This window comes from Toxorhynchites rutilus, chromosome 1 (assembly GCF_029784135.1).
Source record: "Toxorhynchites rutilus septentrionalis strain SRP chromosome 1, ASM2978413v1, whole genome shotgun sequence".
In the NCBI taxonomy this organism is placed as follows: Eukaryota; Metazoa; Arthropoda; class Insecta; order Diptera; family Culicidae; genus Toxorhynchites; species Toxorhynchites rutilus.
Genome location: NC_073744.1, coordinates 112,663,832 through 112,677,372, shown reverse-complemented (window position 1 = coordinate 112,677,372; position 13,541 = coordinate 112,663,832). Strand labels below are relative to the sequence as shown.

General features: G+C 35.8%; 1 protein-coding gene across 3 annotated transcripts in view; it reads right to left on the bottom strand.

Annotated features, from left to right (window-relative positions):
* Positions 1 to 2,052: 2,052 nt before the first annotated feature.
* Positions 2,053 to 13,541, bottom strand: part of LOC129763186 (venom allergen 5) — a 50,788-nt gene continuing 39,299 nt past the window's right edge. For all 3 annotated transcript variants that reach the window (XM_055762010.1, XM_055762011.1, XM_055762012.1), the window contains 2 exons: positions 3,792 to 3,889; positions 2,053 to 3,724 (listed from right to left, as the gene is read on the bottom strand). In XM_055762010.1, coding sequence (XP_055617985.1) covers positions 3,277 to 3,724; positions 3,792 to 3,889 — 546 coding nt within the window. In that variant the 3' untranslated portion in view covers positions 2,053 to 3,276. The remainder of the gene's footprint in view (positions 3,725 to 3,791; positions 3,890 to 13,541) is intronic.

Genomic DNA, 13,541 nt, shown 5'->3' with positions numbered 1-13,541 from the left:
TATTATATTATCAGGCACGTAGCGTAACCGGCACGGCACGTTTCATGCAAGGCAAATATTATTGCGTGTGTTTCAAATGTGTATGCGTATATATAGCGGAACGGCTCCGGACATACGCAGCACGTTTCAGACAAATGCATGAAGGAACTCTCGAAAAGAATATTTTGCCGGGCCGGGCACGAACTACACGGGCGAGTAGCACCATACATACAAATTAAACGTCGAAGTTCGTGGTATGAGTGCATTCGTCGCTCTTCGGTACGACTTCGGTTCAATCACCAATAGCATTTCTCCGCTCCGTCTGCGCTGCCGGTCCGTACAGAGAAGTTGCTATGCCTGATGATATGAATACATCATGTATTTGTCTGCCGGTGTCGGTACGCGCCGTTTACGCCACGTGCTGGATAATATAAAACCGCCTTAAGTCGGCCGACCAATCTATCGGTCTACAAAAATCTGCAGTCTACGGGGGTTCTTACTGAATGTAATATTATCCCAAATTACTTTACATAAACAAAAGTATGTTTTTTTCTTTCGATGAAACACACACTGGTCCAAATCACCCCGCATCAAATTTTAGTGTCAAAGCAAACAATTTCGAACGAAGCGGGGGGAAGCAATGTAACCACACCAATACAATTCTATGTAGCTGTCACGATTGCATGCGATTCGTGCAGCCACATTTTCGTAAGAAGCTGCAAGCTATGTCACCGTGACCTAACGATCGTGTGATGTGCCTGTCGGTGATCCTATGACACCAGTGTAAACCTGATTTGTGCGGAGGTCCGTGTTCGTGCTGTTAAAGGGTGCAGCGGTCAATGTTTTTGGTGGCAGAAAAGTTCGAAAAGAGCCTGATATGCCGAAAAGAGCCTGATATGTGTGGTGGTCCGTCTTCGTGCTGTGATAAAAAGTGTCCCGGTTAGTTTTTTGGTGGCAGAATATAGTAATTAAAACTAGTTACCTCACTGCACCATGTAACATGCGATGCAGAAAATATCCATGAAACAGTGCTTTATGGTGCAGAATGGTCATCTGATGACAGTGGAAAAAACGAGGTAGTGCAGAGATGATCTCTCCGTCTTTTGTTGGGTGTACAAAACGCAAGTTCAAACGGATATAATAAAGCTGTTGTTACATGTTACATGAAGATGAAAAATAAAAATCGACTCTCGTCGTCAACATCTCTTGAGTTGTCTAGAAATAAATTGAAGAGCGTTAAGAGCGAGGATGTCTCATGAACTATTCTAGCAAATGTTTATTTTAATTGACGTAACTAATGAGTACAAATTTGCCTCTTCATTCAACCTGCCTTCAATCCACATTACTACTCCCCCTGACACGAATCTCGATTCCCGCGTACGCAATCCTATTTTTACGTCCATATAAAGTGATACGGAAGCATGATTTCTGTTGCAAAAAAAAGGAGTTACACCATTAATGAACGGCTTCATTACCAATTACCAGGTATGTTATAAAGGTCCTCGCGTTAGTATTAGTAAATATCGTGCAGTTTGGGAGGAATTCTAAACAAAATTATAGTTCACTTTGTCTCTGAGTTCAATTTTGTGCAAAAACATACGGAAAAACTGGTTTATATCAACAAAATTCACAAATCTGTAAGTGTTTCTAAACACAACACTGCACGCTATTTTATAGGTGTGAGTAATTTTCGTGTACGGAACAGGCAAAATCTAGCTCACCTGTAGTATATGTCAAATCACGTTGAACTCAAACACCGATACATGCATACGTAATACAAGAGAGAGAGAAACGAATTCATTCTGAGGGGATTCACTTCAAAATGCAATGAAATCCATTTGACGGGGACTAGCGACCAAACGCCCGACTGACTGTTCATTCATGTTGACGGACAAATTGATGGAAGAAGCCAAAAGTCATTTCCAATTGAATACGAAGGGGAATTTCTTCATAGTCTCCTGACTATCCTCAGTTGAATATGACTTTGCCGAGCCTTGGTTGGAACAGAGTCGAGGATTTTGGAACAGTTTCGAAGAACAAGAAAGTCAATAAACTGAATCTGTGCTTATTTATTAATCATATCACTAGTCAACTATGCATTCCTCATACATCGGGTACAATAGTTACCAACCTATTCTAGAAAACTATTAAAACCATTTCATCAGTATATTGTATAAAGAACTCTGACAACATTGTACAAAAACGCACAATTTTATGATTTTGAGCACGTTTTCGAACCTCTTTATCGATCATTCTATATATTATTATATACATTAAGTTATTACTATCTAACATTGTACACAAGAATTTATTCCTAATTAAAACTGATATATCTATTACAGCATTGAACGTAGGAGATCCGTTTTTTAAGAACGTTATTTATGTTTTTCAACCTAAACGTTTGTTATAAAGCAATTCATAACTTGTAATTGCATGAGCTGGTTTGTTTGCTGCAAAAATTTAGAAGAAAAAAAATCCAAACAAAATTGCACATAATTTTGCTGGCTCTAAGCGTGACTGTTTCGGGATGAAGTACAACATACTTATGGCTAAAAGTGTTCTGTCACCCGATGAACCGGGACCAACGCACTATCGAGACTTGTGGCCTATGGAGTGGTGTGCTGTATGCTGTTACGGTGTTACGGCTTTTGTCGGTCGGCTGCTTTGTGGAAGATTAGTTTGTTCACCTGTCACCCCTCTCCGCCTTCCCACACCCCGTGTGCCATGTTTTAACTAGAAGATGCAAAAGCAGCGTTGCATTCGTTGCTCTGGTTTGCCGAGCTCTGCGCTGGTCTAATTATTATTTCCGCCATTCTCCGGTTACGATAGTAGATTTGGAAGAAAAATAAACCACTTGCTCGGAGAGTTTTGCCCGAATGGAGAGATTGCAATCCTTCCGTCTGTGTGGAGTAATCCCCTGCCATTGTCTCTGCCCTGTACCGCAATAAGTATGAGGTTTAGCACTTGACAGTATTTTGTTATTTCTTTGTTGATCTTTTGCGTTGTTTGTTATTTGCCTTCGTTAACACTCAGGAAGTCTGTCGGGGGTCAAACGGGATGCCATGCTTTGCACCACACATACTTTCGAAACGTTTGCCTCAATATCTTCGGAATCACTGAAGGTATAATTTTATTGCAGACGCTATCGCCTTCATCTGTCAGAACATCCGGGTTTCCGTGTATTGGTCTGACAGGATTCTGACAAAATCGCTCCAGGAGCACGACGATACATGGTATACATTTTTACTGTGTGGGAAGCAGCTCTCTCCGCCGTGACTTAAACCGTAATCCTTAATACTAGTGCAGGAAATTGAACAGCAAATCCCATCGGTATGACAAGAGCGGTGATTTGAAAATGTTGCCCGGTTTGAGAAGAGCTGCGGCAGCGGCCGATGGACTTGGCAGGTGCTGCTGTATTTGCTGATGCGGCGACTGCGGAGTCTGATAATGATGCTGCTGTTGTTTGTTCTGATCAAATATAAGGTTGAGCAGGATATTATTGTCGTTAAGTTGATGATTTGAATTGGTGGCAGCTGAGGGATAAGCTGAAGTGTAGTGTTGATTCCCATGATTATTTGATGAGGTTCGATAAGAATAATAATTTGGGGGAATCACGTTGTTGTGATGATAAGGGTCCACTCCTCCAGGCATACACAAGCTTGGATAGGTGCGGGATTTCTGCAGACCGAACTGTTCGCAGGACGGACGACCAGTGACATACGGTTGTTGACCTTGCACATTTCCGCTGTGTGTTTGTGGAAACGAGTAATGGTACACAAGAGTGGTTGGAAACAGATTTTAACCATACTTACCCTGGCCCGTAGTTGCAGACGTACAATTTATTGTATTTGTTTCCATAGTAGTAATAGGAATAACCACAACCGACCAGGAAGCTGTCAGCCCATACCAGCTGCAAATAGATAAAATAAACACTATCACTGTCGAGCAACAATCCACATGGCGTGTTGCATTCGTTATTTAAAGGTGATGAAAAATATCGGAGTTTGCTATCAGAGAAGAAGGGTCTTTAACATGGAAATATACGTTTTGATTTAAATGGAATAATGGAATGATTGTCGAATTCCTTCATAGTACCAACAGTGAATTAAATCGAAATTCGCATTCAACTTTATTTCTATTTCATCTTTAACATTTATTTCAAACGCGTCCCACTTTTCTCAAGATAATTAAGGTACCGTCGATGGGGGTGAAAATGGGCCAAAAAGGTAGTTTTCGAACTTTTTGTTGAATAACTATCGTAAATTAGAGTAAAACACAATTCTGATTATGTAGAAATCTCTAATGATGAACACTCGTATGTCTTCTAGAAATTGTTGAATAATATTAATTTTTCACTGAACTACGATTAAATGAAAGTTGACCCAATCTCACCCCTTAGAGGGAGTGACAAAGCACAATGGTCCAGGAGGTGCATTTAAGTGGAAATTAGCATTTAAAGCTCGACAGTTATTCTCTAGACAAAAACTGTCTTCGACAAAGTTGTTACATATGAGCGCTCATTTTTATGTTATTAAAAATAGGGTGACCAAAATTGTCGATGAAATAAAAAAATCTATCTTCCTTATCTTTATAAATAGAGGTAAACATAGTTCTACAATGTTGTAGTCACAGTTATTTGAGACATCTACCAAGTTTTTTTTTCTATCTCTTAAGTTGCGTGTGGGTCACCATGAAAAAAAACTGTTTTTGCTCTAATTTTTATATTTAAAATTCTACATACAAACTATCTTCGGAAGACTTTTAGAGCTTACTAATACAAACATTTTGCATTTGAAACAGCATATTTCACTCTACATAATGTGTAATTTTCAACACTATGTTATTTTTTGTGTTTGAGTAATTCAAAATTGAAATCATGAGCTTTTGGGTAAAAAAACATCAATAACTTTGAGTAGGATTAAGATATTGAAAAGTTCTGCATCGCAAAATGTTGGAATTGATGAGCTCTAGAAGTTGTATCACGACAGTTTTGATGTAGAATTTGAAATATAAAAGTTAAAGCAAAAAAACCGTTTTTACATGGTCACTCTTATGCAACTTTCAACAAAAAGCGCTAAATCAATTATATTAAGAGATAGAAAAAAGTTTTGTTCTACAAAGTTGCTTAAAATAACTGGGGCTACAACATTGACGAACTATGTTCATCTCTATCTCTAAAGATAAGAAAGTTAGATTTTTTATTTCATTGAACATTCTTGTCACCCTATTTTTGATGACATTAAAATGAGCATTCTATCATATGTAACAACTTTGTCGAAGACAGTTTTTGTCTAGAGAACAAATATTTCCCACAAAGTTGTTTTTTGCGCTTTCTGTCTAAGTCGCATTATGGTAACCATGAAAAACGGTTTTTTTTACTCTAAACTTTATATTAAAAACTCTACATCAAAATTGTCTCCGTACGACTTTTAGAGCTTCTCAATACCAACATTTTGCGATGCAGAACTTGTCAACATTTTAATCCTACTCAAAGTTATCGATGTTTTTTTACCCAAAAACTAGTGATTTAAATTTTGATTTACTCAAACACAAAAAATAACATAGTTTTGAAAATCACATGTTATATAGAGTGAAATTTGTTCTTTCAAATTCGGTCAACAAACATTTTTGATGTTTGCCCCAGAAAGAATGACAAACAAATGAAAAGAGCGTATTTTTTGGGAAGAAATATCAATAACTTTGAGTGAAGTTGAGATATTGCCAAGTTCTGCATCGTAAAATGTTTGTATTGAAAGTAAGTTCTAAAAGTGTTTCGAAGACAGTTTGTATGTAGTATTTGAAATATAAAAGTTGGAGCAAAAAAAAAAACAGTTTATTTCATGGTGACCCTAACGTAACATAGAAACTAAGGCGCTATATCGGTTATTTCAAAAGATAAAAAAAGTTTGTTCCACAAAGATGTCTTAAATAGGACTACAACATTGTAGAACTATGTTCACCTTTATCTATGAAGATAAGAAAGTTAGATTTTTTATTTCATCGAGAATTTTGGTCACCCTATTTTTGATAACATAAAAATGAGCGCTCTGTTATATGTAACAACTTTGTCGAAGACAGTTTTTGTCTAGAGAATAACTGTCGAGCTCTAAATGCCGATTTCAACTTAAATGCACCTCCTGGACCATTGTGCTGCAATGGGTCAAAGTAGTAAATATTACTTTCTATTAAAAATTGTGTTCAGAAATCAATTTCTCAATAATTTCAAGATAATTTAACAACAAGTAAGTGTCTTGAATGATTATTTGAGTTACGAAAAAAGTATCAATCCACCTAGAAGTGCTATGGAAATGTTCCATTCCATGTTAAATCGATATAGTGGTTCTCAGATTTTCGTGAAAAAGTGGTAGTTTTGTTCTTTGTCGCAAAACATTAGACCCGTATTTTTTATCATTTGGGTGACCATTTTAGCGTTGCCCAAAAAATAAATTTTTCCCATTTTTCCAAAACTGACTTTTTATTAAATTCATAACTTTCGAATTACTGTACTGATTCGGATGATCTACATATCAAATTAAATAGGTGACCATTTCCATTTTAGGGTGGTCCGAAAGATTTTTTTTTCTCAATTTCCAAAAATTCCTTTTTTTTAAACTCAACTTTCGAATTACTGCACCGATTCAGATGATCGACATATCAAATTAAAGCCAATTAGCTAGTCTCTTTTCGAAAAATATTATACTTGCATAAATTTTGGTCTTGTAATAATTGATTGAATTTTTTTTTCATAGTTCACATTATCTCGGGACCAAGGGCGCTATATTTTTCTATATTTTTTCTTGAAAGCTAAGATTTTCTTAGATAAAATATCAAAAATTCAGAGATGCGTTATTTTGTGTTATTGAGTTATGATTTTTCAAACTTAACCGATGGTCCGAAAAATCATATTTCCCTTTTTTTTTTCTAAAAATGACTTTTTTTAAATTCATAACTTTTAAACTACCGGGCCGATTCAGATGATCGATATACCAATTTGAAGCCACATGAAATACCACATTTGCATAAATAATCGATTCTAGTGTCATAGATGTTGTCCAGTCGCATAGGAATATTGAACTAAAACTGAAAATATGTTAACTTGGCAAAATCGCTCGAAAACGAAAAAACATAAAAGATATGGTGACCTTGGCTTCAATTTGATATATCGATCATCTATATCGGTCGAGTAGTTCAAAAGTTATGAATTATTGAAAAAGGTAATTTTAGAAAAAAGAAGGAAAAGTTGATTTTTCGGATCACCATAAAATGGAAATGACCACCCTGATGAAAAAAAAACGGGTCTAATATTTTACTATGAGGATTAAAATTACCAATTTTCATGAAAATCTGATAATCACTATATCGGTTTGGCATTGAATTCAATTTTGTGCTTGGCCCATTCTCACCCCCACTCAGTGTAAATAAGAGATTTTTTCAAAAATATTTTAATCCGAATGGAAAAAAAATTTGATGTTCAAAATCAGTAATAACTCATCTGGCAAGACTTTAAAGAATAATTCTATCCAATATTCATTTTAGTAGTTCTGTATGATGCTGGACATGAGTTTTTTTTTAGGTGTTATTTGATGGCTATTTACACATCAAACTTTGATGAATTAATAAATAATAACTACAGGGTGGGCCATTTAAAGTGGAAGCATCTGGCAACCCCATAACTTTTGACAGAGATGTCAGATTAACAACTGTCATACCGCGTTGGAAGCGTCATTTCAGTACAATTTTAACCATGGAACAATACACACCTAAACAACGCGCTGAAATTTTTCAGCTGTACATTCAAAATAACTTCTCAATTGTGGCAATTTCAACTTGAATGGAGGAGTGAATAAACAAAATTGTCGGTTTTATGCTACTGAAAACCCTCAATTCATCGAAACGCAACCTCTTTACGACCAAAAAGTTACTGTGTGGTGTGGCATTTATGCCGATAAAGTCATCGGCCGGTAACCGTGAATGGGGAGCGTTATCGGACAATGATAACCGATTTTTTATTGCCATTTGTTCGTGAAAATGAATTGGACAATTACTGGTTCCAACAGGACGGTGCTACATGTCATACAGCGGCTGCCACGACCAAATTATTGCGCGAAATGTTCCCCGGAAGATTAATATCGAAAAACGGCGATTATGACTGGCCACCGAGATCACCTGATTTGACGCCTCCTGACTTTTTTCTATGGGGATATTTAAAATCCAAGGTATACACTGGTAAACCAAGGACCCTGGCTGCGCTGAAAGACAATATCCGACAAGAAATTGCTGCCATATCGGCCGAAACATTGGGCAAAGTGATGGAAAATGCCGAAAAAAGGGCACATTTTGCGGTCAAGGCCAGAGGCGGTCATTTACGAGATATCATAGTCAAAAAGTAGTTAGAACAAATCTCCTTAGACCAAAATAAATGAATTTAAAAAAAAATAATTTAAGATTCCACTTCTTTACTTTGCTATTGCAAAAACAAATCCTTCCACTTTAAATGGCCCACCCTGTATTTGTACTACAGTTAAGTATGTATTATGCATTGGAAGGGAAGTTGTGGAAATATGTCTCCTATTAAACGGCTCACAGCTTTCAAAAAAATTCACATTATTTGTCAAGATATTATTAATACAGGTCGGACTCGATTATATACAGACTCGATTATATGTATTCACATATATCACGATTATATACAATTTTGGACTCGATTATATACAGTTTGGAAAAAAATATTTTTTTTTTGTTCTTCAAATAATACTTATTTCAAGAAGAAATGTAACTTTTCAACGTTGAGATGTAATTTAAGTGGCTATTACATGTACAGTAGGGTAAAAATCGTGAATTTTTAAGATTTTGGTTGAATTTTCACCACGATTTTTTTATATCGATATTGCAGCCAAATCAAGAAAGATAGAAGTTGGGTATCAAAGAACAAATTACAGAGCGGTTAGAGAGCTTCAATTTAATTGATAGAAACAATCCAGTTTAATATATTTTTTTAGGATAAAATTGATAATAACACATTTAAAGTTATAAACTTTTAAGTTTTTTACTTCCAAAATGTTATTAAAATCCACTAATATAGATGTTCCGCTACTATATCTTATACTAAATTTTTTCATCTTACAAATGGAAATAACAGAATCGTCTTCCATAGCGTACTTTTTAATGTAGAGCCAATTTGAGGCAACAGAGTCCGAAACAAAAAAAAGTTCTATAACCCTGACATTGTTGGAATTCGAACATATGCGTAGAAAGATTATTTTCATTTTCATCAGATATGATCATCTATCACCTCCTGAGAGAATCTGGATAATTTTTTTTTCATGTGAGAAAGGTGTTTTCTGACTTTAAGAGGATGAATCAAAAATCAAATTCCTTTTTTATTTTCAAAAAACAAAAAATACATGCAAAAAAACGAATAAAAACATATTTTTGTTTTTTGAAAATAAAAAAGGAATTTGAATTTGATTCATCCTCATGGAAACGAGTATAGATTGATGGTATAGATTTTGGCTAGAGCACGGAATGATACAGTAATCGTTCGCTAACTGGTCCGGGTTTAACTGGTCTGCTGCTTAACTGGGCGAACGTTAATTGGTCCTTGGACCAGCTAAAAAGCAGAATTTCGTAAACAATCGACGCCATATTCAAATGGAAGTTTTGCTGTGAGGGTCATTCGAATGTAATTTGAAATGTCATGAAAATTCACATTATTTTCGCATGACAAAAACATTGGTTAAATTACAGAAAAATAATTTCCTCAAATTATATGTCATACCTGTTGTTGCATTCTTCCATTGGAATCCTTTTGTTTATCCAATTTCATGATCAACGCGAGTCAAACAATCGATTGAAGTTCTCGTCGATTTTATTTGACGTTTATCATGCCGGACCAGTTAAAACGCGAATGTCGATAACTGGTCTTTCCTTTTCGCCCAGTTAGTGAATGTTTACTGTATCCCCGGCAGACACCTTAAGTAAAAGATGATTTTTTTCGTGAATTTCACCAAAACCATATAACTATCTCACCACAATTTGATAGTCTAGGTCCCTTTTTATAATAAAATTTGTCTTTGAGGCAGACATTTTGAAAAATGAATATGTCTGGCATCTGTGAAAACATAAGATTGAGTCGGAAAAGACGGACACTATCTGAAAATTCAAGTTTATGTACTCGATAAATTTGGAGGTTTTTAAATATGCCTTAAAATGATATAACAAAAAAGGCTAGAACCTAGAACTGCTTGTAATTTTTCACATTTTTTCATGTCTAAAATAGCTTTCGGCATTCGGAATGACAAATTCGGATTACGTTTTAAAAACCGCTCTGCTAATTCGTCCATGATATGTGGTTGCACTTGCAAACGTAGTTAGTTGACATCTGTTAATAAAAGAAGGAGGAGATAATTAAATTGTTTTCAAAACAAAATGTTTGTCTTTTGTCGGTGGAGTGTTCGTCTTACCCGACATGATTAGTATACACAGTATTACACAGTAAGTGTCAAAGGTATTGATACCCTGTATTGCAAGTTTGTACATCATTAAAATTTGGAATAAAAATGTAATTGATCAATTATACAGGGATGCCCGTCTATCCCGACTTTCCCCTGCTGGGAATAGCTTTAGAAAATTAAAATGAGACGTGTAACAGAAACGAGGTATAAATCGGAATTGCATGATATGGTTGCATTATTCGTTCTTACATGTTTTCTTCGTGGCAGACAAGACTGGTCGATAGGGAATTTTTCATAATTCGTTTATTTTACAGGCTCAGTTAAATGATAGGGGATCTTTGTAGACATACTGGTTGAATGTCGGTTTACTTTTTTTTTTAATGATGATGGTCCCACCTCTTTCCCCTACATAGGTTTGAGATGGACGAGTTATCTTGTGGATAATTATATGGAGGAGTTTCTTTGTAATATCAAATCAACCAGTAAGCAAGTTAAAAACAAAAAACGGTCCGGTTGTACCACTGGCATAGATTGTTTATCAAAAGAACAAGTAAGGGCATTATCTGAACGCTAAATATTCCATGGCATGTCAAGAGAATTTCCAACCCGGGAAGACCCTTGACCAATCAGGAATTGAAACTAATAACTCTGTCAGTACCAGCCTTGAATTTACAAAGGAAATCCCGCTTTACTGGATACCCGACAACGATCTGTTAATCGTTTTCGAGACCAGACAGCTGAGCAAACCTAAGCCTAATTCCAGCCGATACTTCAGGCCCTTCATTCAACCTGGGGTATAATCGCATCAATCTGAATCTGCAATGAGATCTGCCACAACACAGAAAGATCTCGTCAATCATCTGTCAAAAGGATAAATTTACAAGTATTCCGGTTGAGCTATCCCTAGCTTCTTTTCAGTTTCCACTTTCAATCCCTTGGAATGGATCGATCTTATTAAACAAAACAAAAACAAAGAAAAAAAATCACTTTTGCCAATGTTCAATTTAAAATTTTACTATGCCGGTTCACGCGCGCGATGCTCAAACTCTTGTAGACTTCACAATTATTTTTAAACTAATCTAATAACTAAAATTATTAAAAATTGAAAAAAATAATAATAAAAACAACATACCATCATCATCATAGTCTAAAGATAAAAAAAAGACACACACACATGCCCCTACACCTAACACAGTACTCTATTCATTATATAATAATGATGACGGTCCCACTTTATTTTCCTACAACGATTTGAGCTGGACGAATTTTCTTCGATAACTATATATATGGATTTCTTTTATAATACAAACAAAACCAGTATATTAGTTAAGAGCATAGACATAGATTGTCACTCGAAAGAGCAAGTAAAGGCATTATATGAACGCTAGATATTCCAAGGCATGTCAAGAGAATTTCCAATCCGGGAAGACCCTTGACCGATCAGAAATCGAACCTAATACCTATATCCATACCAGCTTTGAATTTACAAAGGAAATCCCGCTTTACTGGATACCCGACAACGATCTGTTAATCGTTTTCGAGACCAGACAGCTGAGCAAACCTAAGCCTAATTCCAGCCGATACTTCAGGCCCTTCATTCAAACTGGGGTATAATCGCTTCAATCTGAATCTGCAATGAGATCTGCCACAACACAGAAAGATCTCGTCAATCATCTGTAAAAAAGATAAATTTACAAGAATTCCGGTTGAGCTATCCCTAGCTTGTTCGCAATTTCCACTTTCAATCCCTTATAATATGATTTTCTTAAAAACAGAACCATTTTTTTTAGCCAATGCTCAATTTTAAGCTTCTCTATGCCGTTTCACGTGCAAACAAATAAAATACCACCATCGTCATAGTCTAATGATAAAAAAGACAAAAGCACAAAAAAATTAATCCGTTATAGCTTCGTCATCTTACATACTATCATTGATTACACACCAGGTCAAAAATTTAAATCATGCTTCAAAAACTCTTTACAAATACTACGAAACATTCGAAGGCTTGTTGCTGTCTTTGCCTCATTGGGTAAGGTATTATACAGTCGATATCCCTTATAAAAAATTGAATTTTGGGTACACGACATTCGGAAGTTCATGGTTCTGAGGTCGCTTGCTTGTCTTGTATTATATCGATGCATGTCTCTTCCATACATTATAGTGTTTCGTAGGTAATTCGGCGTCATATTATTAGTCATTTTGTATATAAACGTGAGCGTGCAATATTTAATACGTTGACTGACTGACATCCATTGTAGGCATTCTAGCATGAATCTCCGCGGAGTTCGTCGATCACATCTCAATATCAGGCGCATAGCCTTGTTTTGCAACATTTGCATTCTTTGCATCTGTCTCTTATTTGCAAGAAATAGTACAGATGCACAATAATCAAAATGTGGAGCGATCAGCGCTTTGTAGATCGTTATTTTGCTTTCAAAAGTCAAGAAACGATTTATTCTACAAAGCACTCCATATTTTTGAGCTGCCTTCTTTATAGTATAATTAATGTTCTCTTCAAAAAGCAGCGTTTCGTCTAGAATAACGCCAAGATATTTGATTGATGATACTCTTTCTACGGGTTGCCCATCTATACTTATACTTAGATTGCCACTATCAAGACTGCGTGTCGATACTACCATGTATTTCGTTTTACTTATATTTAATTTCATTTTTTTTCTATTTTAACCAGTCATCTAAGTTTTGTAGTTCATTTTTCTGTAACAGTCTTGCAATGTATCTGCCACAACAAATATCGCTGTGTCGTCAGCGAACAAATTCACGTCGCTATCATTTAACACCTGTTTGATGTCATTGATATAAAGCAAGAAAAGTAACGGCCCCAAAACACTTTCTTGAGGCACACCCAGATTCACTGATCCCGCCTATGATTTACTGTCCCTATAAATCGTGATTTGTGTTCGCCCGCTTAAGTAACTTTCAAACCACGTCAATACAGGTCCAGTTACATCATAACTGGAAAGTAGCTTTATCAATTTACACCGGTCTATTGTCTCGAAGGCCCTTTTCAAATCAATAAATACCGTCAAAATAACTTTCTTCTCCTCTATAGTTTCCATTTTAGAAGCAACAAATTAAGAGCCGTTTCAC